Here is a 22,520-nt window from a genome sequence, read left to right on the forward strand (position 1 = left end):
TAAGTTTAAGAATATAATCCACCCACTGTTATCATCTTCAATGCCCTGTACCAACATAGAGCAGAGCAGCTATCTGAACGCTACTCCAACAGAGGTCGATTATCTTGTTAATAATTTCACCTCCTCACTACGTACGACTCTGGATACTGTAGCTCCTGTGAAAACTAAGGCCTCAAATCAGAAGTACCTGACTCCGTGGTATGATTCTCAAACACGTACCCTAAAGCAGATGACTCGTAATCTGGAGAGGAAATGGCGTGTCACAAATTTAGAGGATCATCATTTAGCCTGGAGAAATAGTTTGCTGCTTTATAAGAAAGCCCTCCGCAAAGCCAGAACATCTTACTATTCATCACTGATTGAAGAAAATAAGAACAACCCCAGGTTTCTCTTCAGCACTGTAGCCAGGCTGACAAACAGTCAGAGCTCTGTTGAGCCAACAATCCCTTTAACGTTAACTAGTAATGACTTCATGAACTTCTTCACAAATAACATTTTTATCATTAGAGAAAAAATTACTAATAATCATCCCACAGATGTAATATTATCTACAGCTACTCTTAGTACCATTGATGTTAAGTTAGACTCTTTTTCTCTAATTGATCTTTCTGAGTTAACTTCAATAATTACTTCCTCCAAACCTTCAACGTGTCTTTTAGACCCCATTCCTACAAAACTGCTCAAAGAAGTCCTGCCATTAATTAATGCTTCGATCTTAAATATGATCAACCTATCTCTAATGATCGGCTATGTACCACAGGCCTTCAAGCTGGCTGTAGTTAAACCTTTACTCAAAAAGCATCTCTAGACCCAGCAGTCTTAGCTAATTATAGGCCAATCTCCAACCTTCCTTTCATATCAAACATCCTTGAAAGAGTAGTTGTCAAACAGCTAACAGATCATCTGCAGAGGTTTATTTGAAGAGTTTCAGTCAGGTTTCAGAGCTCATCACAGCACAGAAACAGCTTTAGTGAAGGTTACAAATGATCTTCTTATGGCCTCTGACAGTGGACTCATCTCTGTGCTTGTCCTGCTAGACCTCAGTGCAGCGTTCGATACTGTCGACCATAATATCAATCAATCAATCAATCAATCAATCAATCAATCAATCAATCAATCAATCAATCAATCAATCAATCAATCAATCAATCAATCAATCTTTATTTATAAAGCACTTTTCATACAGAAAAAATGTAGCACAAAGTGCTTTATATAGTTAAAAGCAGCCCACCCCACCCTCCAACTCACTCCCCACACTCTCAATACACATATATCCCCCCACCCCCACACACACATACACACACGCGCACACTTAAAGAGTAAAAATTGGGCTGGGCTCGCATGAGCCAAGTGAGGAAACATTATAACAGAGAGCCGTCTGCACCGGGAGCCGGTCACAGACTGCAGCCTCCGGGCTGGGCACACAGCCGGAGGGAGGCAAAGGAGCCCCCCAACCAGGCTGAGAGGACCCCAGAGACCCAGCAGCCACGGTCAATAACAGCCCCGGTGCAGAGAGCGCCCTCCGAGGAAACACTGGAGATATGACGCAATACGATGTATACAGGGTAAAATGATAAAATAAATAAGAACAGGATACAATATAAATATAAATAGAGTAAGAAGATTAAAAAATGAATAAGAATAAAATCAAAAAATATTAGGTAAATCCTAAATTAATAATAGAATAACAGGATAGAATAAATAAGCATAAAAAATAAATAAACGCTAAGTAAAAGCTAAATTAAAAAGGTGGTCTTGAGCCTGTTCTTAAAAACATGTACGTTCTCTGCGGCCCTGAGCTCCTCCGGCAGGCTGTTCCACAGACGAGGACCATACCACTGAAAAGCTGCCTCTCCGTGAGTATGTGTCCTGACTTTAGGGACAATCAAAAGGCCAGTACCAGAGGACCTCAGGGTCCGCGAGGGTTCGTATGGTAAAAGCAGATCTGAGAGATAAGAAGGCCCAAGACCATTAAGACATTTAAAAACCAATAAAAGAACTTTAAAATCGATCCTGAAACACACGGGGAGCCAGTGCAGCGATTCTAAAACCGGTGTAATGTGGGCCCGCCCTCTGGTCTTCGTCAGCACACGAGCTGCCGAGTTTTGCAAGAGTTGTAAAGTTGAAATATTCTTCTTAGGAAGACCAGAGAGCAGGGCATTACAGTAATCAATGCGACTGGTAATAAAAGCATGCATCAGCATCTCCGTGTTGGCCCGAGAGAGAATAGGGCGGACTCTGGCTATATTTTTTAGATGATAAAATCCAATTTTGGTTACATGTTTAACATGTGGGATAAAACCAAGCTCAGAGTCAAAAATAACACCCAGGTTTTTCACTTGTAGCGAAGGACATAGTGAAAATGCCTCTAATTTAGACAAGAGTTTCTCTCTCTGAGCCTTGGGACCGACGATTAAAACTTCAGTTTTGTCCTGGTTAAGCTGTAAAAAGTTTTCTGCCATCCAAGATCGTATATCTAAGATACAGTTAAAAAGGGCATCCATTGGTCTGGTGTCATCAGGAGACACGGAGATGTACAGCTGCGTGTCATCAGCGTAACTGTGGAAGTTCACTCCATGCCTCCTGATGACACCGCCGAGAGGGAGCATATACAAATTAAAAAGTACAGGGCCTAGAACCGACCCTTGAGGCACACCACATGTCATTTTATGGATCTTAGAGGAGCATGTATCCATACTCACCATAAAAGATCTGTCAGAGAGACAGGAAGTGAACCAGTTGTGTACAGCACCAGAGAGGCCCACCATGTGTTTTAGTCTGTTTAAAAGAATAGCGTGGTCTACTGTATCAAAGGCTGCGCTTAGATCCAGTAGCACCAGGACTGAGAGCTTTTGGGCGTCCCAGTTACATCTAAGATCATTTAAAACCTTTAGGAGAGCCGTCTCTGTGCTGTGGTTCACCCTAAATCCAGACTGGAATATCTCCAGGATCTGTCTATCATTGAGAAAATCAGTAATCTGAGTAAAAACAAGTTTTTCTAAGACTTTACTTAAAAATGGTAAGTTGGATACAGGTCTGTAGTTATTAAAATCATTACAATCCAAATTGCTCTTCTTCAGAAGGGGCCTCACCACCGCCGTTTTAAAGGCAGCAGGGAAGACACCCAACTGAAGAGAGCAATTCATCATGTATAAAAGCTCAGCCTCAAAAAATCCATAAAGTGTTTTAAAGAGTGAAGAAGGAATTGGATCTAAAAGACATGTGGTGGGTCTCACTGTGGAGAAAACCTTCTGAAAGTTCTCAGCATTAACCAGGACAAAGCTGTCCAGTGTCTCCTCAGGTACAATCGAGCCCTCAGATGTCTTTACAAACATATCACGATTAGATAAAATATCAGATCTGATGGCGCTGATCTTTCCCCTGAAGTGGTCTGCAAACTGCTCACAGAGCGAGTCTGTGGGGGTTCTTTTGGAGCTTTTAAAATCAGGGTTAAATAAATGATCTATGGTGGAAAAGAGGACCTTGGGATTATTTTTGTTAATACTGATTATTTTGGCGAAGTATGAATTTCTTGACTTCCTTAATGTATTATTGTACATTTTAAGTTGCTCGGAAAATATTTGATGGTTGATATTATTTTTATTTTTCCTCCATCTCCTTTCTGCTGCCCTGCAATTTCTTTTGAGTTTTTTGACTTCTTCGTTTCTCCAGGGTGATGCATGTTTTACGTTAATCTTTTTGGTGGTGAGTGGAGCAACGGAGTCAAGGCTTTTCTTCAGTTTGCTGTTAAAATAACTAAAAATCAAATCGCAGGGTGCAGGTAAAATCACAGGGGGGCATTTGACTAAAACCCTGGTAAAATTTGCAGCCACTTCAGAGGTTAGATAGCGCCTCCTCACAGTTCGCACCGAGGTCTCCCGCTGAATAAAACCGGTGATGTTAAAAAACACACAGTAGTGGTCAGAGACAGCCAAGTCAACAACAGAGGACACGCTGGTGGACAGCCCATGGGTGATGACCAGGTCCAGGGTGTGTCCTCTGTTGTGAGTCGGCTGCGTGACGTGCTGGATAAAATCCAAACAGTGAAGAATGTTTAAGAATTCTTTTGTTGCAGAGTCAGAAGGATTATCTATGTGCAGGTTAAAATCACCGGTTAAAATTATCATATTATACACTCAACAAAAATATAAACGCAACACCTTTGTTACTGCTCCCATTCCCCATGGGATGGACGTAGAGACCTAAAATTCATTCCAGATACACAATATAACCATCCCTCCCAAACAGTGGTCACAAATCAGTCCAAATGTGTGGTAGTGGGCACATCTGCCATATTGAGATAATCCATCCCACCTCACAGGTGTGCCACATCAGGATGCTGATCTGACATCATGAGTAGTGCACAGGTGTACCTCAGACTGCCCACAACAAAAGGCCACCCTGGAATGTGCAGTTTTTTGCGCTATTGGGGGTCTGGGGACCCAGAACCGGTCAGTATCTGGTGTGACCACCATTTGCCTCATGCAGTGCAACACATCGTTGCATGGAGTCTATCAGATTGTCAATTGTGGCCTGTGGAATGTTGGTCCACTCCACTTCAATGGCTGTGCGAGGTTGTTGGATATTCGTGGGAACTGGTACACGCTGTCGTATACGCCGGTCAAGCACATCCCGAACATGCTCAATGGGTGACATGTCCGGTGAGTATGCTGGCCATGCAAGAACTGGGACATTCTCAGCTGCCATCTGCCCTGAACAATGTGAACCATGATTCATCCGTGAAGCGCACACCTCTCCAACGTGCCAGACGCCATCGAATGTGAGCATTTGCCCACACAAGTCTGTTACGGCGACGAGCTGGAGTCAGGTCAAGACCCCGATGAGGACGACGGGCATGCAGTTGAGCGTCCCTGAGACGGTTTCTGACAGTTTGTGCAGAAATTGTTTGGTTGTGCAAACCAATTGTTCCAGCAGCTGTCTGGGTGGCTGGTCTCAGACGATCTTGGAGGTGAACCTGCTGGATGTGGAGGTCCTGGGCTGGTGTGGTTACACGAGGTCTGCGGTTGTGAGGCCGGTTGGATGTGCTGCCATATTCTCTGAAACGCCTGTGGAGACGGCTTATGGTTGAGAAATGAACATTCAATGCACGGGCGACAGATCTGGTTGACATTCCTGCTGTCAGCATGCCAATTGCACGCTCCCTCATTGCTTGTGGCATCTGTGGCATTTTGCTGTGAGACAAAACTGCACATTCCAGGGTGGCCTTTTGTTGTGGGCAGTCTGAGGTACACCTGTGCACTACTCATGATGTCAGATCAGCATCCTGATGTGGCACACCTGTGAGGTGGGATGGATTATCTCAATATGGCAGATGTGCCCACTACCACACATTTGGACTGATTTGTGACCACTGTTTGGGAGGGATGGTTATATTGTGTATCTGGAATGAATTTTAGGTCTCTACGTCCATCCCATGGGGAATGGGAGCAGTAACAAAAGTGTTGCGTTTATAATTTTGTTGAGTGTATTTTGAATGTATGTTTGTTAAAAATTCTGAGAATTCCTTGATAAAAGCAGCGCTGTCTTTAGGTGGTCTATAAATTGTGACAGATAAAACTGGAGGGCTGCTGAAAACAATAGCATGGAATTCAAAAGTGGTAAAATGATCAAATAAAATTTGTTTGGTGGTGAGTGTGTTGTTGGCTAAAGATGCAGTCCCACCACCTCTCTCACCACTTCTAATAGAAAAAGAGAAATTAAAATTTGGTGGGGAGGCCTCAGTGAGAACAACTGGTGCATCCGAGCCCAGCCATGTTTCAGTTAAAAATAAACAGTCAAGTTTATTATCTAAAATTAAATCATTAATAATAAAAGACTTGTTCGACAGAGAGCGTACATTTAAAAGTGCCATAGTGATTGAGACTGGTGGATTATTGACAATAGAGTTGAATGGATGTTGATATTTTTGAAGAGGCCGGAGGTTATAAATGTTTTTGGAGTTACTGGATTTATGATAATTCTGTTGCTCTCTGTTTGTGATTATGACGGGTATTGTGTTGACTGTGGGAGAGAAAGGTCCTAGTCCAGAGTTTTGTGTATTACTGTTAAAAGTGGAACAAATATAGGAGCTGGGACCAGGGGAACATCAGTCAGTGGCAGACAGTGGCGATGTGCGGGAGTGCTGTACGCCAAATGCCAAATTGGCGGACAGCAAACGGCGTCCCCAGGCGTTGAGGTGGAGCCCGTCTGCCCCAAAAAGATGCCTCCTCTCCCAGAAGGCATCAAAGTTGTTAATAAAACCCACGCCGTGGGAGATACAGGCAGAGGAAAGCCAGGTGTTAAGGCTGAGCAGCCGGCTGAAACGGCCTATCCCTCTGCCACAGGTGGGGGTGGGCCCAGAGATAAAAGCACTCACCTGCAACTGACCAAGGAGGCTGAAGAGTTCGAGGAAGTCCAACTTTAGCAGCTCAGATTGCTGTTTGGGGATGTCATTGGTGCCGATGTGGATGATGAGCCGGTTAACCTGTGGGTGGGATGCCAGAATGTTGGGAATTCTGTCCACTATGTCAACAACAGTGGCTCCCGGGAACGACAGCGTGAGCGCCCCCCTCATCCGCACGTTCCTGACGATGGAATCCCCGAGGACCAGCGTGGAGAGAGGAGGTGCCACCGAGGGCTGTTGGCCATCTGAGACGCCCGCGCCGTGACACCGGGGGTGTTCAGATGGAGATGCGCCAGCCGGACTGCGTGAGTGACTCCCAGGTAGCCGCGCCGTGGGTCCTCTTCTCCGAGGAGCCGGGGTAAAGCACAGCTCTCCGCGGTGAGTTTGCACCACAGCGTCGGGTTGCCCGCCGCGGCTCCGGGGGCGTAGTGGTGGAGATGGCGCAGACCTCAGCGACACAGCGGGATGGCGAGGGCTAGCGGTCAGAGGAGGAAAGTCCACAGGATCCAGGACATTGAATTTATTCTCCAATACTACCGCACCGGAGGGGTGAGGGTGCGAGAGACAGATCCTCCTGCCCCCTCTGCAGCCACCACGCGTCTCAACCATGGTCCATGGCGCTGGTTGGAGTGGAGTAGAGCTGACCAGAGCCTTGGGTCTGGCCCCTAGCTGAAACCAGGAGTTCTCGTCCTTGGCAGAAGCACCAGCGACGCAAGTTGAGAGCCTGTGTTGACTGTTGGCGGGATCTTGGGACACAGCAGCTGGATGGTGCACTGTGTCGGCTAGCTCAGCGCTAGTAGCGGTGGTTTGAGCTTTGCCAAGGAGGATCGTGTCAAGTTCGCATTCAGCCCCCTGGATTTGGTATAGCGTGGATATCCATTGTTCCAGCTCGATCACTTTTTGGCTCAGGTTGATGCAGCTTTCACAGCTGGATGTTGAGGTAAGTGGTGCCATTCCGGAATCTCGTACCGGCGACAGCGTCAAAAACAAAAACAGACACTGCCACTTTAGCTTACGTTAGCTAAAAAGTCAGTCGTGACGCAGCAAGAAAAGAGTTTTCAGATCAATATCCAGCAAATGCAAAACCAAGCTTTCGTCAGCCTTGATAACTTTTAGCCGAGCAAAATATCACAGATCCGCACGGAGGTTACGGTGGAAGTCTACCTCCTCTTCATGGCGGCAGACAACAATTGACTGCCGCCATCTTGGATTTTTTTTAATATCCTATTAGAGCGATTAGAACATGCTGTAGGTATTACAGGTACTGTGCTGCAGTGGTTTGTATCACATCTATCTAATAGACTCCAGTTTGTGCATGTAAATGAAGAGTCCTCTTCACACACTAAGGCCAATTATGGAGTTCCACAGGGTTCAGTTCTAGGACCAATTCTGTTTACATTATTACTTTACATTTTTCAAAAAATGCCTCTCTGTGCAAAATGGGTTTAAAAACATAATCAACGATGGGATACTGTTTGTCAGTGATTTGAACCAGGCAAATTGTGGCAGGATCAGCCTGATGTTATTTGTATCCCACTGTAACTTTACTGTATAAAGAGCTAACATCTCCAAAATGTCAGGAGTAGTTAGTCATTACAACAAGTGTTTGTGAACTAAAAATCAAGAATGTGGGATACTGTTTGTCCGTAATTTGGAGAGCCCAGCGCTGCTCCCAACGCAGGGGAAACTAATTCTGTCACAGAGACCTACCTCGGCACTTGTGCAGGTGAAACAAAGGGAAGATTTGCTTCACCATATTTTCTAGTCTTTGGCTTAGAATGAAGTTGGTTTGGAAACATAGTCAGCGGTGCTTCATCTCCTGCTTTGCGTTTGTGTGGGCGCACCGTGCTAGCAGTGTCCAAGCGTTCTTTGTGTTTTTTTCCCTTTTCATACCGCGCTCCCCCTGCAATGGCTCTGTGCCCCCCCTAGGGGGCGGGCCCCACACTTTGGGAAGGTCTGTTAATAGATCTCTCTGCATTGAATCATATTTGTTATTAATCTCTGTCTCTCTTCCACAGCATGTCTTTATTCTGTTTTCCTTCTCTCAACCCAACCAATCGCAGCAGATGGCCCCGCCCCTCCCTGAGCCTGGTTCTGCCGGAGGTTTCTTCCTGCTAAAAGGGAGTTTTTCCTTCCCACTGTTGCCAAAGTGCTTGCTCATTCAGATTCAGATTCAGAAGACTTTATTTATCCCCGAGGGGCAATTGAGATACTGACCTTGCCGACCGTACATACAATATACAAACATCATATTGGGGAGACAGGTCAGGCTACGTAGCTGGCAGGTCAGCCGCACGAACAGCGACCCAGAACCGAACAATTGAAAATACAAAACATCAGGAAAGACAATGAGGAAAAAAAGAACTCCCCCCAGACTGCGCTCCAACAGGGAGATCAGTTTGAGAACAGAAAAAACCCACCGCTGCGCATAGGGGTTCATATGATTGTTGGGCTTTTATCTACTGTACAATATAAAGCGCCTTGAGGCGACTGTTGTTGTGATTTGGCGCTATATCAATAAAATTGAATTGGATGTACCAAAGAACTGCTGAAGTACTGTTTGTATTTTTTTAATGAGATTTGGGTTTTATTCCCCTGTTTGTTTGTTTGCTTGTTTTAAACACTGAGCTCCTCATTTTCTTCTTCTGTGGTCAGAATGAATGTTAACGTTTAGCTTCAGATAAACATGATGTTCATCTGCTGCTGACCTTTGACCTCAGCCGTTTGTGAGGGAGGAGGCGGGAACAGGGAGTGGAGTGTTCTCCTCACCAGTGAATGGGAGAGTGTGGGGCGGGATTTAGAAACAGCAGTTCAATAGGGAATGCCAGGGGGCGGAGCCTGAGACGTCCATTTTCACACAGAGCAGTGGTGAGCCTACACAGAACGACTGCATACAGCATTTCTGCAATATTACTACACTAATCCTAAAATAATTTTACTGTGGCATATTTGAAGTACAGTCTGTAGTACTGGTACCTCTTCTATATGCTGTTCCTTCTCTTCCTTTTTCTTCTGTGGTTGCAGATGGACTCATCGGCGCCTCCTGGCCTCTCTCTGGTCTCCGTCTTGTCTCTGTTAGCATGCAGTGGCCAGCTGTTGGCAGCTGTCCTGCTAACACGCAGGTATTGTGGGCGGAGCTCTACACAGAACTGGTGGATCTTGTTGTGGCTCTTTTATGATGTCATTGTCCATCTGACGCTGGTAGGCGGTGCTTTATTCTTAGTTATTCCCATCTTCATCATGATGACAAAAAACGTTATTCAAGTTTCAGCTCATCTTCAAAATTAGACTCATTTCATAAACACTTAGTTTTTGTTTATTCTTGTTTATTTTTTATTCTAAACCTAAAGGTTTTTAGGAAGATCCATTTGTTTCCATGTCTCTGATTTTTGTTTTTTTAGGAGGGTCCGTTTGTTTACATGTCTCTGGTTGGGACAGTGGAGGCTTCTGAAGGGCCACTGGCTGAGCTCTGTGAGTATTTTGTAAATACACTGCAGTATTTCCAGGCAGTGTTAGTTTGATCTGAAGTCCAGTATGAGAACAAAGTAATGAAGTACTTTTACTCACAGATACTGTAAAAACACACTATTTGGTACGTCATTTGGGATGTTTGACTTCTTCTCACCTGTCTTACCTGTAGGGAAGGAGTACGGGAAAGCTGACAGTCGCTGGCTGGTTTCTGATCCGACGATCGTCTCCATCGAGATCCTGACCGTCGTCCTCGACTCGCTGCTAGCTCTCCTGCTTATACACGCAGTACTGAAGGACAAGTACTACAGGTAACACTTCCTGTACTGCAGTTACTGTGTTGCTGGTACTGCTTGGTACTGATGTTAATGGTGAACCAATCTGTCAGACACTTCCTGCAGATCGCTCTGAGTGTGTGCGAGCTATACGGCGGCTGGATGACCTTCTGTCCCGATTGGCTGATGGGCAGCCCTCACCTGAACACATCCTCCTTGCTCTACCTATGGGTCTACCTGGTCTTATTTAATGGAGTCTGGGTCCTGGTCCCAGTCCTGCTGCTGCTCCAGTCCTGGTTCAGCCTAAGGAGTCTGCACGTGCTCAGAGCGGACCAAAGCAAAGCAGCTAAAAGACAGTGATGTCAGTGATATGGTTTAAACTGATTGATGGGGCCGAGTCCGAGGATCATTTAAATATTCATCTGATGTCAGAATCAATCACCACGATCAATCGTTTGAAAAATAAACATTTTATTATAGATACAGTTTCAGTGGCTTAAATTATTGCTTTGGAACATCTAACCACATTCAATTCAATTCAATTCAATTCAATTCAATTCATTTTATTTATATAGCGCCAAATCACAACATAAGTCGCCTCAAGGCGCTTCATAGATACAGAGAAAAACCCAACAATCATATGACCCCCTATGAGCAAGCACTTTGACAACAGTGGGAAGGAAAAACTCCCTTTTAACAGGAAGAAACCTCCGGCAGAACCAGGCTCAGGGAGGGGCGGGGCCATCTGCTGCGACCGGTTGGGGTGAGAGAAGGAAGACAGGATAAAAGACATGCTGTGGAAGAGAGACAGAGGTTAATAACAGATATGATTCAATGCAGAGAGGTCTGTTAATACATAGTGAGTGAGAAAGGTGACTGGAAAGGAAAAACTCAATGCATCATGGGAATCCCCGGCAGCCTACGTCTATTGCAGCATAACTAAGGGAGGATTCAGGGTCACCTGGTCCAGCCCTAACTATATGCTTTAGCAAAAAGGAAAGTTTGAAGCCTAATCTTGAAAGTAGAGATAGTGTCTGTCTCCTGAATCCAAACTGGAAGCTGGTTCCACAGAAGAGGGGCCTGAAAACTGAAGGCTCTGCCTCCCATTCTACTTTTAAATACTCTAGGAACAACAAGTAGGCCTGCAGAGCGAGAGCGAAGTGCTCTAATAGGGTGATATGGTACTACAGGGTCATTAAGATAAGATGGGGCTTGATTATTTAACTCATTCACTGCCATTGACGTCTATAGCCGTCAATTGCAGTGCATGAGTCAATGGGTTTAACTCATTCACTGCCAATGGCTGGCAGTGAATGAGTTAAGACCTTGTATGTGAGGAGCAGGATTTTGAATTCAATTCTGGATTTAACAGGAAGCCAATGAAGGGAAGCCAAAACAGGAGAAATCTGCTCTCTCTTTCTAGTCCCTATCAGGACTCCTTGTCACGGCTGCCGAGGCGAGCCGTGTGGATTTAGAAGGAGGACCCAAGATGCAGGCAGTGGATGAGATACTGGTGGCTTTATTTACAGAGGTGTAGTGGCAAACAAACAGTGGGGCATAACAAATAACTAAAGACACCTAAACTGGGAGAACTAAAAATAACAGACCTGGGAGCATATGACAACGGATGATGAATAGCAGAGAGACGCAGACGAGGAACAGGACACCGTGGAACGCAGGGTAACAGACTGACACGGAGTTACACAGACTGACACATCATTAATTGTGGGTGATTGTGGCTCAAGAGTTGGGAGTTTGCCTTGTAATCGGAAGGTTGCCGGTTCGAGCCCCGGCTTGGACAGTCTCGGTCGTTGTGTCCTTGGGCAAGACACTTCACCCATTGCCTACTGGTGGTGGTCAGAGGGCCCGGTGGCGCCAGTGTCCGGCAGCCTCGCCTCTGTCAGTGCGCCCCAGGGTGGCTGTGGCTACAATGTAGCTTGCCATCACCAGTGTGTGAATGTGTGTGTGAATGGGTGGATGACTGGATATGTAAAGCGCTTTGGGGTCCTTAGGGACTAGTAAAGCGCTATATAAATACAGGCCATTTACCATTAATTAAAAATGTTTTCCCAGCTAAAGATATAACATTTAATAAAGCCACCTTAAGTGTTTTAGAGGTATTACTTGTCCCCTCGTGTTTGGGAGCAGTCTGTGGCACACAAGATATGTTTAATATATTTAAAGATCTTTTAGAGTGCATTTCTCTGTGTTTTGACCAGGCCACATGTCTCCTGTCACCTAAAAGTACAGAGATTTTAAAACCTTCTAGTAAACAGGGTCCCAGCTTCTCCTGGGAAAAGTCACCACTGCCATAATCCTCACAGCCCGGACCCTCCACACATCACACATCAGACTTCGGAGACAGAGCATGAAGGTGGTAAGGAGAAACTAAGGGGGGCGAGGCTGAGCAATGTGACTTCGATTGCTCTGTTGAGGGTGGGGCTCGATGGCGAACCTTTTGCCGCTCTGGTGGGGGGTTTATGGGGGACAAAAAGGGATTGGGCCGGGGGGTAGATCTGAGCCCAGCATTGATCCGCTCCATCATCTCCTCAGTGAATTTCAGGTGTGGGGAGGAGGGAGAAAGGGAGGGGGAGGAGGGTGATGGGGGTGATGGCCTGTCAGGGGTTTGGGGGACTGGGGAAGATCGTGGTCCCTGGTCCTGGTCGTTGGTGTTGTTGAGAGAGTTGGAGGCAAATAGGGACCCCTCTTCTTGCCTCAGATGTCTCTCCTTTCTGAGGCTCTTCCCGGGTGGGGGCAAATGGAGCTCCTCCTCAAGGTTTCTGCTGGGCTTTGTCTGTTCTTGGAGTACTGTTTGTTCCTCTTTATGAGATAACTCCTCGTTTATCTCAGCCTTGGCACCAAGCACAGATGGATGACGTATGGAATAAAACAAGTTGGAGGTGAACAGTTTCACCCCTGACTTGTTAAAATTAAATCCATTTGCTTTAAACAGATGCCTGCGTTCCCAAAAAATATTAAAGTTGTTGATAAAATGCACTGAGTGGTCAGCACATGCTGATATAAGCCATTTATTCAGTGTAAACAACCTGCTGAATCTCTCGTCTCCTCCTCTGATCGGCAGTACAGGTCCACTGATGAATACAGCTGCATTCAGAGAGTTTGCAGTATTTAATAATCCAGTAAAGTCCTGTTTCAGAACCTCCGACTGTTGTTTGGACACATCGTTTGACCCTGTATGCAGAACAATGTTTGTCACAGTTGGATATTCCTCTGCAATTTGAAGAATTCTCTCCTTCAGATTGTTGACCATATCGTTAGGAAAGCAGAGGACTTTAGATTAGAGACCTTAGTTTTCACAGGAGCTACAGTATCCAGAGTCGTACGTAGTGAGGAGGTGAAATTATTAACAAGATAATCGACCTCTGTTGGGGTAGCGTTCAGATAGCTGCTCTGCTCTGTGTTGGTACAGGGCATTGAAGATGATAACAGTGGGTGGACTATATTCTTAAACTTAGTTACAGCGCTTTCAGAAAGACATCTACTTTGATAAAGTCTACTCTCCACCGCTGTGTAATCAATTATTGTAAATGTAAATGTTATCAGGAAATGATCAGACAGGAGAGGGTTTTCAGGAAACACTGTTAAATGTTCAGTTTCTATGCCATATGTTAAAACAAGATCTAGAGTGTGATTAAAGTGGTGGGTGGGTTCTTTTACATTTTGAGAGAAACCAATTGAGTCTAATAACAGATTAAATGCCATGTTGAGGCTGTCATTTTTAGCATCTACATGGATGTTAAAATCACCCACAATAATTATTTTATCTGAGCTCAGAACTAAATTAGATATAAAGTCTGAGAAATCAGACAGAAACTCTGTGTAAGGCCCAGGTGGACGATAGATGACTGGTTTCTGAGTTTCACAGCTGGGGTGGACGAGGCTAAGCATCAGGCTTTCAAATGAATTAAAAGTCTGTCTTGGTCTTTCATTAATTAATAGGCTGGTGTGAAAAATTGCTGCCACACCGCCCCCTCGGCCTGTGCTTCGAGGTTTCTGGTAGTTAGAATGACTCGGGGGTGTTGATTCATTTAAACTAACATAATCATCCTGCTGCAACCAGGTTTCTGTAAGGCAGAGTAAATCAATTTGTTGATCAATTATTAAGTCATGTACTAACAGAGACTTGGAGGAGAGAGACCTAATATTTAATAATCCACATTTCACTGTTTTACTCTTTGGTTCAGATGTGGATACTGTATTGTTCTTTCTTTGTAATTGTTTATGTTTAAGTTGTTTGTTGCTGGTTTTTAGTTTGTTTTTTGTCTGTTTGGGAGCTGACACAGTCTTTATGGAGATGGGTTTTTGGGGGGGTAGCAGGAGGAGAGAAGCTGCAGAGAGGCGTGTAAGACTGCAACTCTGCTTCCTGGTCCCAACTCTGGATAGTCATTTTTTGGGGGGTTTAATAAATTTGTCCATATTTCTAGAAATGAGAGCTGCTCCATTCAAAGTGGGATGGATGCCGTCTCTCCTAAAAAGACCAGGTTTCCTCCAGAAGGTTTGCCAATTATCTATGAAGCCCACATCGTTTCTGGGACACCACTCAGACAGCCAGCAATTTAAGGAGAACATGCAGCTAAACATGTCACTCCTGGTCTGATTGGGGAGGGGACCAGAGAAAACTACAGAGTCCCACATTGTTTTGGCAAAGTTGCGCACCGATTCAATATTGATTTTAGTGACCTCTGACTGGCGTAACCGGGTGTCATTACTGCCGACGTGAATTATGATTTTACTGAATTTACGTTTACCCTTAGCCAGCAGTTTTAAATTTCCCTCAATGTCGCCTGCTCTGGCCCCTGGAAGACAATTGACTATGGTTGCCGGTGTCTCTAGCTTCACATGTCTGAGAACAGAATCCCCAATTACCAGAGTTTGACCCCCGGCAGGTGTGTCGGCGAGTGGGGAAAAACGGTTAGACACATGAACGGGTTGGTGGTGTACCTGGGGCTTCTGTTTAGTATTTAGTATTTAGTATTTATTTATTTATTGTCATTGTCAAGAACAATGAAATTGCGTTTGGGGCTTCCATACAACCCAAAAAAAAGAAGAAAACCAAAAAAAAGAAGAAAAGGACTATGCTTCCTCCTCACCGTCACCCAGCCGCCCTCTTTCCCCAGCTGCTTGGGGTCTGCCGGGGAACAGCTAGCGGGGCCTACGCTATCTTCAGCTGCACCAGCTATAGGGGCCTGGCTAGCTACGGGTGAATGAAGGGTGCGAAGCCGAGTCTCCAATTCAGTAATCCTGGCCTCCAGAGCTGCAAATATGCTACATTTGTTACAGATATCATTACTGCTAAAGGAGGCCGAGGAGTAACTAAACATCTGACACAATGAGCAAGAAAGTGCAGGAGGGACAGGTGAAGTAGCCATGGGCTGTATCCCAATTCAGGGTCTGCAGCCTTAAAGTACGCATTTCAAGGCCGATTACGTCACAGCGGCGCGCCGAAGGCTGTCCCAATTCAAAGGCTGCTCGAAATGCGAAACTGTGAAAAGTAAGTACTGAATATTATGTCACTTATTTATGTGCAAATGTTTAATAACGAAGAACATTAAAACATTACTGTTGGCCACATGTCGGCAAAGTTATGTGACATTGGTGACGTTTGTACTAACTTTGTTTTAAAGCCTTTACTTTAAAATATTCGCCGTTCAATAGCTGAGCTTAATCCTACAGAGAATGATCAAAGCTCATGTAGAAAGAAACAAACAAATGAACAAAATATGTTCTCCTTCATTTCTGTCAAACAAAGCTGTATGACACGTTTCCAGCTGTTAGTATCATGGTTGCTAGGCAACCTGGGCAGCGCAACGGAGGCTAGACCGTCCCATTTCACAAGCTTCGCATTTCCGGCCTTAGCGGTCTTTAAGTACGCGGCCCATGAGGATCGTTGAGGCTGCGTACTTTAAGGCTGCAGACCCTGAATTGGGATACAGCCACGGTGCTAACGAGTCGGCTACGAGCTAAGCTAAGCTAGCGAAACAGTACAGAGACAGTGAGTGAATACTTTGGCTATTAATTAGGTAGTGAGTACACAAAAAGTGTGCTTCGGATGAAGCAGGTGAAGATTATACTATGAAAAACGAATGTATTTAAAAGTTGTTAATTAAATTGCTAAGCAAATAAGCTACTCAGAAACACCACTGTGTTTGAGCAAGAACAGGAAATGATACTCTACCGCAGAGCGAGCCCATCTTGATCATCTTGTTGACGGAGTTGAAGGCCCGCTGGAGGCCGAGTCCCTTCAAGGCGCTGCAGGCCTGAATCTCCCATAGTCTGTCTGTGTAGCTGGGGAGGTCTAGCGCAGTGGACACCTGAGGGGGAGGAGTCAGAGAAAAGGAGTCATCAGTTATTGAGGAAATATGTAATCAGATTACAGTAACTTTAGTATTTATCATCAGAGCTCGTGTGAGCTCCAGAGACAGGAGTTAGAATCAGGCCATTTTATCGGGGTGGCTGTAGCTCAAGAGGTAGCACCGGTCATCTATTACTCGACAGGTTGGTGGTTCAATCCCTGGCTGTTTAAGCACTCTGATATAAGATGTAAGAACCAGTGTATTTAATATTTACTTTATTAATCCCAGAGTAAACAATGTGCTGACAGATGCTCAGAGACAGTAAAAACAGTAAGGGGTTAAGGTTAGACCCAGTGCAGGATGCTCTGAGGCCGTCCTAGTAAGGAAATCAAACATCTGAACTTCACCTGTGTAAATGTTACAGCAGAGATTCTTAAAGTCAGGGCTGTGGCCCTCTGGTGGGTGGTAAAAGTACGGCCCGAGACATCATTTATAATAAATCTACAGATCCTATTTAAATTATTCTAGGAGTGGCTCCAAAATCAAACAGATTTCTCTGTTCAAACTTTCTTTGACTACATTTTTGTCATTCATTTAAATAATTAATGATAACATGTGCATTTCAAAAAGAGTATGAACTGAAAACACAACAAGGCCGAGTGTCATGGGCCTGGGTCTGAAGGACCCAGGGTTTTTGAATAAGTATTGACTGTGTATTTTTGGTGCTGCTGTCCTTTGTTTCCACGTGTTTGTGTATAGGTGGGTGTGTGTGGGTGTGACAGAGCACCGGTTCTTCTGGCCTGGTGGGTGTGTTAGCCAGGAGCCTGGCCACACTTGCAGAGGAGAATCACACACACCTGGAGCTGATCAAGCCTCGTCGGGGAGCTATTTAACAGTGTGGCTGAGTGCTCCTTGATGGGGGATTGTTGTGTAAGACTCCACGGCAGTGTCTTAGCGTAAGTTAAAATCAGCTAGCGTATAACGGCGAGAGTGTGTGTCTTGATGGCTGCCTCTGGTATTTTTCCAGTCAAGAGAAACAAGGGAGTCAAGGAAACACACAGGGATTTGTCATTTTCTGCACTGTAAATAAACGCTCTGTTCACTGCACAGAGTCCAGCGTTTGGGTCCTCCTTCCCCACGGTCTGCCACTCAGACTGTGACACGGACGGCTTTAAAAGCTACTGACTCTGTCAGATGATCTCATCGCTGTTTAAAAATGAATTAAAAAAAAAAAACCAAGTGCTGAATCATTCATTAATACAGACTATTAGAGTAACAGGTGTGTAGCATCGCTAACTAGCTAGCAACAAACCTCCAACATAGTGCGTATGCAAGCGGTTAATCTAGCGAACAAATTCACAACAGAGTGATTTTAGAACTATAAGCTATTAGCTATTAACTATAAGCACTTTGCACTTTGCAATAATCTAGAGATCTCAGACCTACCATTTATCAGCTCAAACATCCAACGACATGAATGCTTTAAAAGCATCAACATCAGCGCTTCTCTGACAGCATGGTGGGAGTTTCTAAAATTGACAGCGTCTTCATTAATCCCATGCAAACGTACACCTATCTGGAACAACCCTGACATATTACAAAACAATAATATGATAAACTTTTCAGATTGGAGTGGTAAAGGAATCAAATATTTAGAACATATACTAGAAGGAACAGAATTTATTTCATTTGACAGACTAGTTACACAATATGGGATCAACAAGAAAAGATTTTTAGAATATCAACAAATTAAATCTATAGTAAAAAAGAAATTTAAACCGGGTCAAGTTGAACTACAAACACCACCAAGTGTGGTTCAATTTCTTACTCTTAAAACCCCCAAATTACTATCCAAAATATACAGAATGCTTTCTAAAACAGATGAATCAATATCACTTCCTATTGCAAAATGGGAAGCGGATTTATCAGTTAACTTAGACCTAAACTTCTGGTCTCAGATTTGCTTAAAAACCTTTCATCTAATTAGAAATCCCAGTCTTCAATTAATTCAATACAAAATATTACATAGAGTGCACTATACAGGTCATCGGATGTTCAAGATGGGCTTTACGTCTACCAACAACTGCTCACACTGCCAAACCAATTCACCGGACAATTATATCCACGCTCTTTGGTTCTGTCCACCAGTTCAGAAGTTTTGGCGCGAGATATGTGAAGACTTATCAAAGTGTCTGAAATGTAACATTCCAACTTCCCCCTTAGTGTGTTTGTTGGGCAGCTTAGATAATGTCACTTCAGAAAAGAATATCGCCCATATGGTTTTCACTGCCCTATGCATAGCCAAGAAAACAGTCCTCATGAACTGGAAAAATAAAAATAATCTTAATTCTAACCAATATAGAAATTATCTATTAGATTACATTAGTCTTGATACAGCCTCTGCCACCACATCAGATCAATTGCTCTGGGCTCCTTTGATCAGCTCCATCACCTAGTGGGGGTGGGGGGTCATAGTTTGGTCCCGCCTTCACTGTTGTGATTGGTGTGGGGGTAGGGACAGGCTTAGGGCGTCGGGGGGTTCCCCGGAGGCATTTTCCTTGGGGGGCTCAACCCGGGGTAGCGGTCATGTCCGGTTAGGGGCTCTGTTGGCTCTCAGGTGACTTGTTTCCTCGCGGCTGCGTGCAGCGGGGCTAGGGGAGGGTCTGCGGTGACGGACGTGGATTACTGACCTCGTAGCATGGCTGCCCCTGGGTGGGTCCGGGATGGGCGTGAGGTTCTGGGGGCGCTCCGTCTCTGGGCTGGGGCCCGGGCCGGGCCTCGGGGGCTTGGGTCCTGGTTGGTGTGTTGCTGGGGTTGTGGGTGGGTGGGTGCATGGGGGCCCAGCCCTGGAGCAGGGTGCCGCCGGTGCATCGAGCCACCTGGGGGGCTCTTCAACTGGTGGGGAAGATTGTCACATCTTGCAGGAGCTTTCCTCTCCTCAGGGGCTCTCTCTACAGGAGGGGGAGATACAGGAGAGGTGGAGGAAGATCTCAGCCTGGGTGTTTATTGTCTTATGTAGTCTGGAAGAAGAGTGGATGGTGGGGTGGGTGCAGTTTTCTGTGGTGGGGTTGGGTGGACTGTCCTGGGCTCTGTGGGGCCGGGAGGCGCTGCTGCGCTGGGCCCCGGTCTGGATGGGCCTGGGCCCCCTTTCCCTGGTGGGTCGCGGAGTATGGGGGTGCCTACTGGGGTCAGCGGGGGAGCTGGCCCCAGGGAGGGGTCACTTGCCCCTCCCTTCCTTCCCTCCCCATCTCCAGCTGCCTCCCTCTTCCCGCTCCACCACAACCACCCACACATGCAGGACCTTGGAGTAGGGTATGTCACCTCTGCCTCAATTTTATCCCACAACTTAGACATTCACATTACTCACACTCTCATTACACATACATATAGGATCTTGGGGGTGGGCACGATACACGGAATCCAAAGTACCATCAGGGTGTACACCTCACCCCTGGCATCGTTGCCCACCTCTCAATGTTAAATACACGTAGACATTGAGGGCCAGCAGGAGGGACCATGCGCTTACCTGCTGCTCTCTGGCAGGTAGCTCCATGCCCTCCTGGGTTTTAAATGCACCTTAGAACACACATGCATCAACACTACAATGAGCAGGTGGAGGGAGGTTTGGAGTCTTCTCTCACCCCCATTCTCTGCGACCTGCTGGAGCGGGGGGGCTAGGAGGAGGAGTTGGCCGTCCGACTGCGGTCTGGAGTGTGGGGCCTCCCTGCTGCTGCGGAGTCGGGGCGGTCTGCCTCCCCCCACCGCAGGGAAAAGGGTAACACCACCTGGGTCTGGGTGCAGTTCCCCCCCATCCAGGGGCAAGGGTACCTAGACCCGGGGCTTAGAGTACGCTTGGGGAGTGTGATCGTGTGTACAGCGTCTCTTTATGTCTGTCTCCACGTTGGTTGAGTGTGGAGTAAGTGTATATGAGAGCATGAGGGTGGGAATGGATGTTTGTATATGTGTGTGCCTGTATTTCTGTGTCTATATGTCAGGTTGGGTGTCAGGCGCCACCTCTCTGGGGACATCTTAGGCCCTCCAAGGTATGGAGGCCTATCTCCCCCTACCACCACTTCCCCTGCCAGTGGCGGACTCCCTCAGACGTCGGTGCGTTGGTGGTTCTTTGTGTCCGGGGATGGGCGTCCAGGTACACACCGGCTCACTCCTTGGCGGCCGCTTATCGGGGCCTGGAGCCTGGGGCTCGCTCGGGCCACTTCGGAGGTGGGGTGCCCCCGGCCTCTCGGCCTGGGGCTCGGTCACTCAGGCACGGCTGGCTGCCGGCGGAGCTCACGGGCGCGTCACTGCAACTCCCCCTGGCTTCTGCTCCGCGGCTGCTGAGTGAGCCCTCATCTGGGACTCTCCTCAGCTCTTTCTGGGACAGTGGCGCGGCTGCCCCTCTGTTGGTCTTCCTTGGTCTCTTGTGTTCTGGGGGCCTCTGGATGTCTGGAGTTTTGATCTCCTCCATACCTGCTTCATGCCCTGGAGGACGGGGCTGTGGCCCCCCCACACCCTCTAGCAGATCATTACATGAAGGAACCTTTTAAAAAACAAAAAACAAGCGCGTCCATGCTCACAGGTGTTCACACCCACAAACTACACCCTTTTTGGCTCCTACCTCAAAGCACACTGTGTTCTGTTGATCTTATGTGCTGCACAATAATGTTTAATATTTAGTATTTACTGTCATATTCCCATATATCATTGTGATGTTGTTTATTCTATTACTCTTGTTCTCTTCTGCTTGTTTTCTCAGCAGGTGACCCAGGTGATTGATATATGCATTTTTTTTCTTTTTTTCTTCTTTTTTTTTCTTTTTCTGCTCATTCTGTTGGTTTTTGGTTTTTGCCCTTCTCCCCCGTCCCTCTTCTCAGCTGTTTCTCTTTCCCTCTTTCTTTCTCCCCTTCTTTCCCCCAGTCAAGTCTGTCCCATGTTCAGTAAGTGAAAATAAAATAAACAATAAAAGGTGAATCAAATGGACCATTATGGCAAGGCTGGGATGGTCAATTTGGTAAAGTAAATCCGTTGGGCATCTTTCTTTGCCTTTAGACAACAATTCTGATGGCAAAAGAGCCAAACGGGACAGGCAAAAAAAACAAACAAACTATAAGCTGATAAGCTGTGTTTTTTTTTTTTATAACAGTGACATGGTTGTATTTACCTTAATTAAACGAGTCGTCAGTTGCAGTAAACCAGCAAAAAACTCGGGCTACGTAAAAAGTGTAGAGGGGCGTGTTTGCGGTCACGTCCAGCAGGTGTGTGGGCGGGAGCGTTACACAGTCGCTCCACCTCAACTCACTACGCAGACTCTGGCTCCTAATTTGCAAGATGGCAGCCTCCACAAGCGGGATATTTTGGCTTCATTTTTGCACAATGGGAGGAGGCGGTGTCGCGTCGTCCATCTTTTATACAGTCATTGGTCGAAAGCATCGGAGCGGCTACAACCATTATCATCTGCAAATTATGCCGGGCGACAGTCGTAGCAAGGAGATGAAGCACTGTTGAAATATGGGGAAAGCCAAAAACTGCGCTTCCTCCACTTCTGTAACATTGATTCCTTAATGTTGAATTCTCTTGCAGCTGTTCTGTTCCCATGTTGTTGCAGTATATTAATAACTAACCTCGTATTGTGAATGAATAATCTCAGTTGTTCTCCTGACTGAAGTTTGCCCCGTGTATAGCATCCTGCTATGCAATTGCATTTGTCCCTGACCACCAGAATCCCTCACGTTAACTTTTATAAAGTGGAAAAAAAGTTGGTGTTCATCCTCCAGCTTCACTGTGCTAATGTTATGCTAACATAGCTGTGTTGCTAGCAATAACGTAGCACAACATTATATACTTCAGTAACCCTGCAAACGTCACTGCTGTTTAGTTTTCTGTCTTCATTTACGTTGGAAGTGATAACAGAGCTGTACGTTTTAAATTGTTTCCAAAACCCCGCAGTCAGGACATGCTATATTGTATTTAGATAGAAGATAGTGGGCTAACTTCCTGCTAACTTCTAACTCCGTTAAATGTCATAAATTCCGTTTTCATGGATACCTGGATGTTAAACTCAAT

General features: G+C 45.8%; 1 protein-coding gene across 2 annotated transcripts; it reads left to right on the forward strand.

Moving 5' to 3' along the window:
- Positions 1–9,254: 9,254 nt before the first annotated feature.
- Positions 9,255–10,603, forward strand: ebpl (EBP like). 2 transcript variants are annotated; one of them, XM_082506780.1, is made up of 5 exons: positions 9,255–9,271; positions 9,428–9,604; positions 9,805–9,874; positions 10,044–10,182; positions 10,260–10,603. In XM_082506780.1, exons 2-5 carry the CDS (start codon positions 9,428–9,430, stop codon positions 10,504–10,506), a joined length of 633 nt encoding a protein of 210 aa, XP_082362906.1. In that variant the 5' UTR covers positions 9,255–9,271; the 3' UTR covers positions 10,507–10,603. The 2 variants fall into 2 exon arrangements, with proteins under 2 accessions (XP_082362906.1, XP_082362905.1); XM_082506779.1 differs by lacking the exon at positions 9,255–9,271 and having other exon boundaries at positions 9,278–9,604.
- Positions 10,604–22,520: the final 11,917 nt, after the last annotated feature.

Source organism: Aulonocara stuartgranti (genome assembly GCF_965226115.1).
Source record: "Aulonocara stuartgranti genome assembly, chromosome: 15".
Taxonomy (NCBI): domain Eukaryota; kingdom Metazoa; phylum Chordata; class Actinopteri; order Cichliformes; family Cichlidae; genus Aulonocara; species Aulonocara stuartgranti.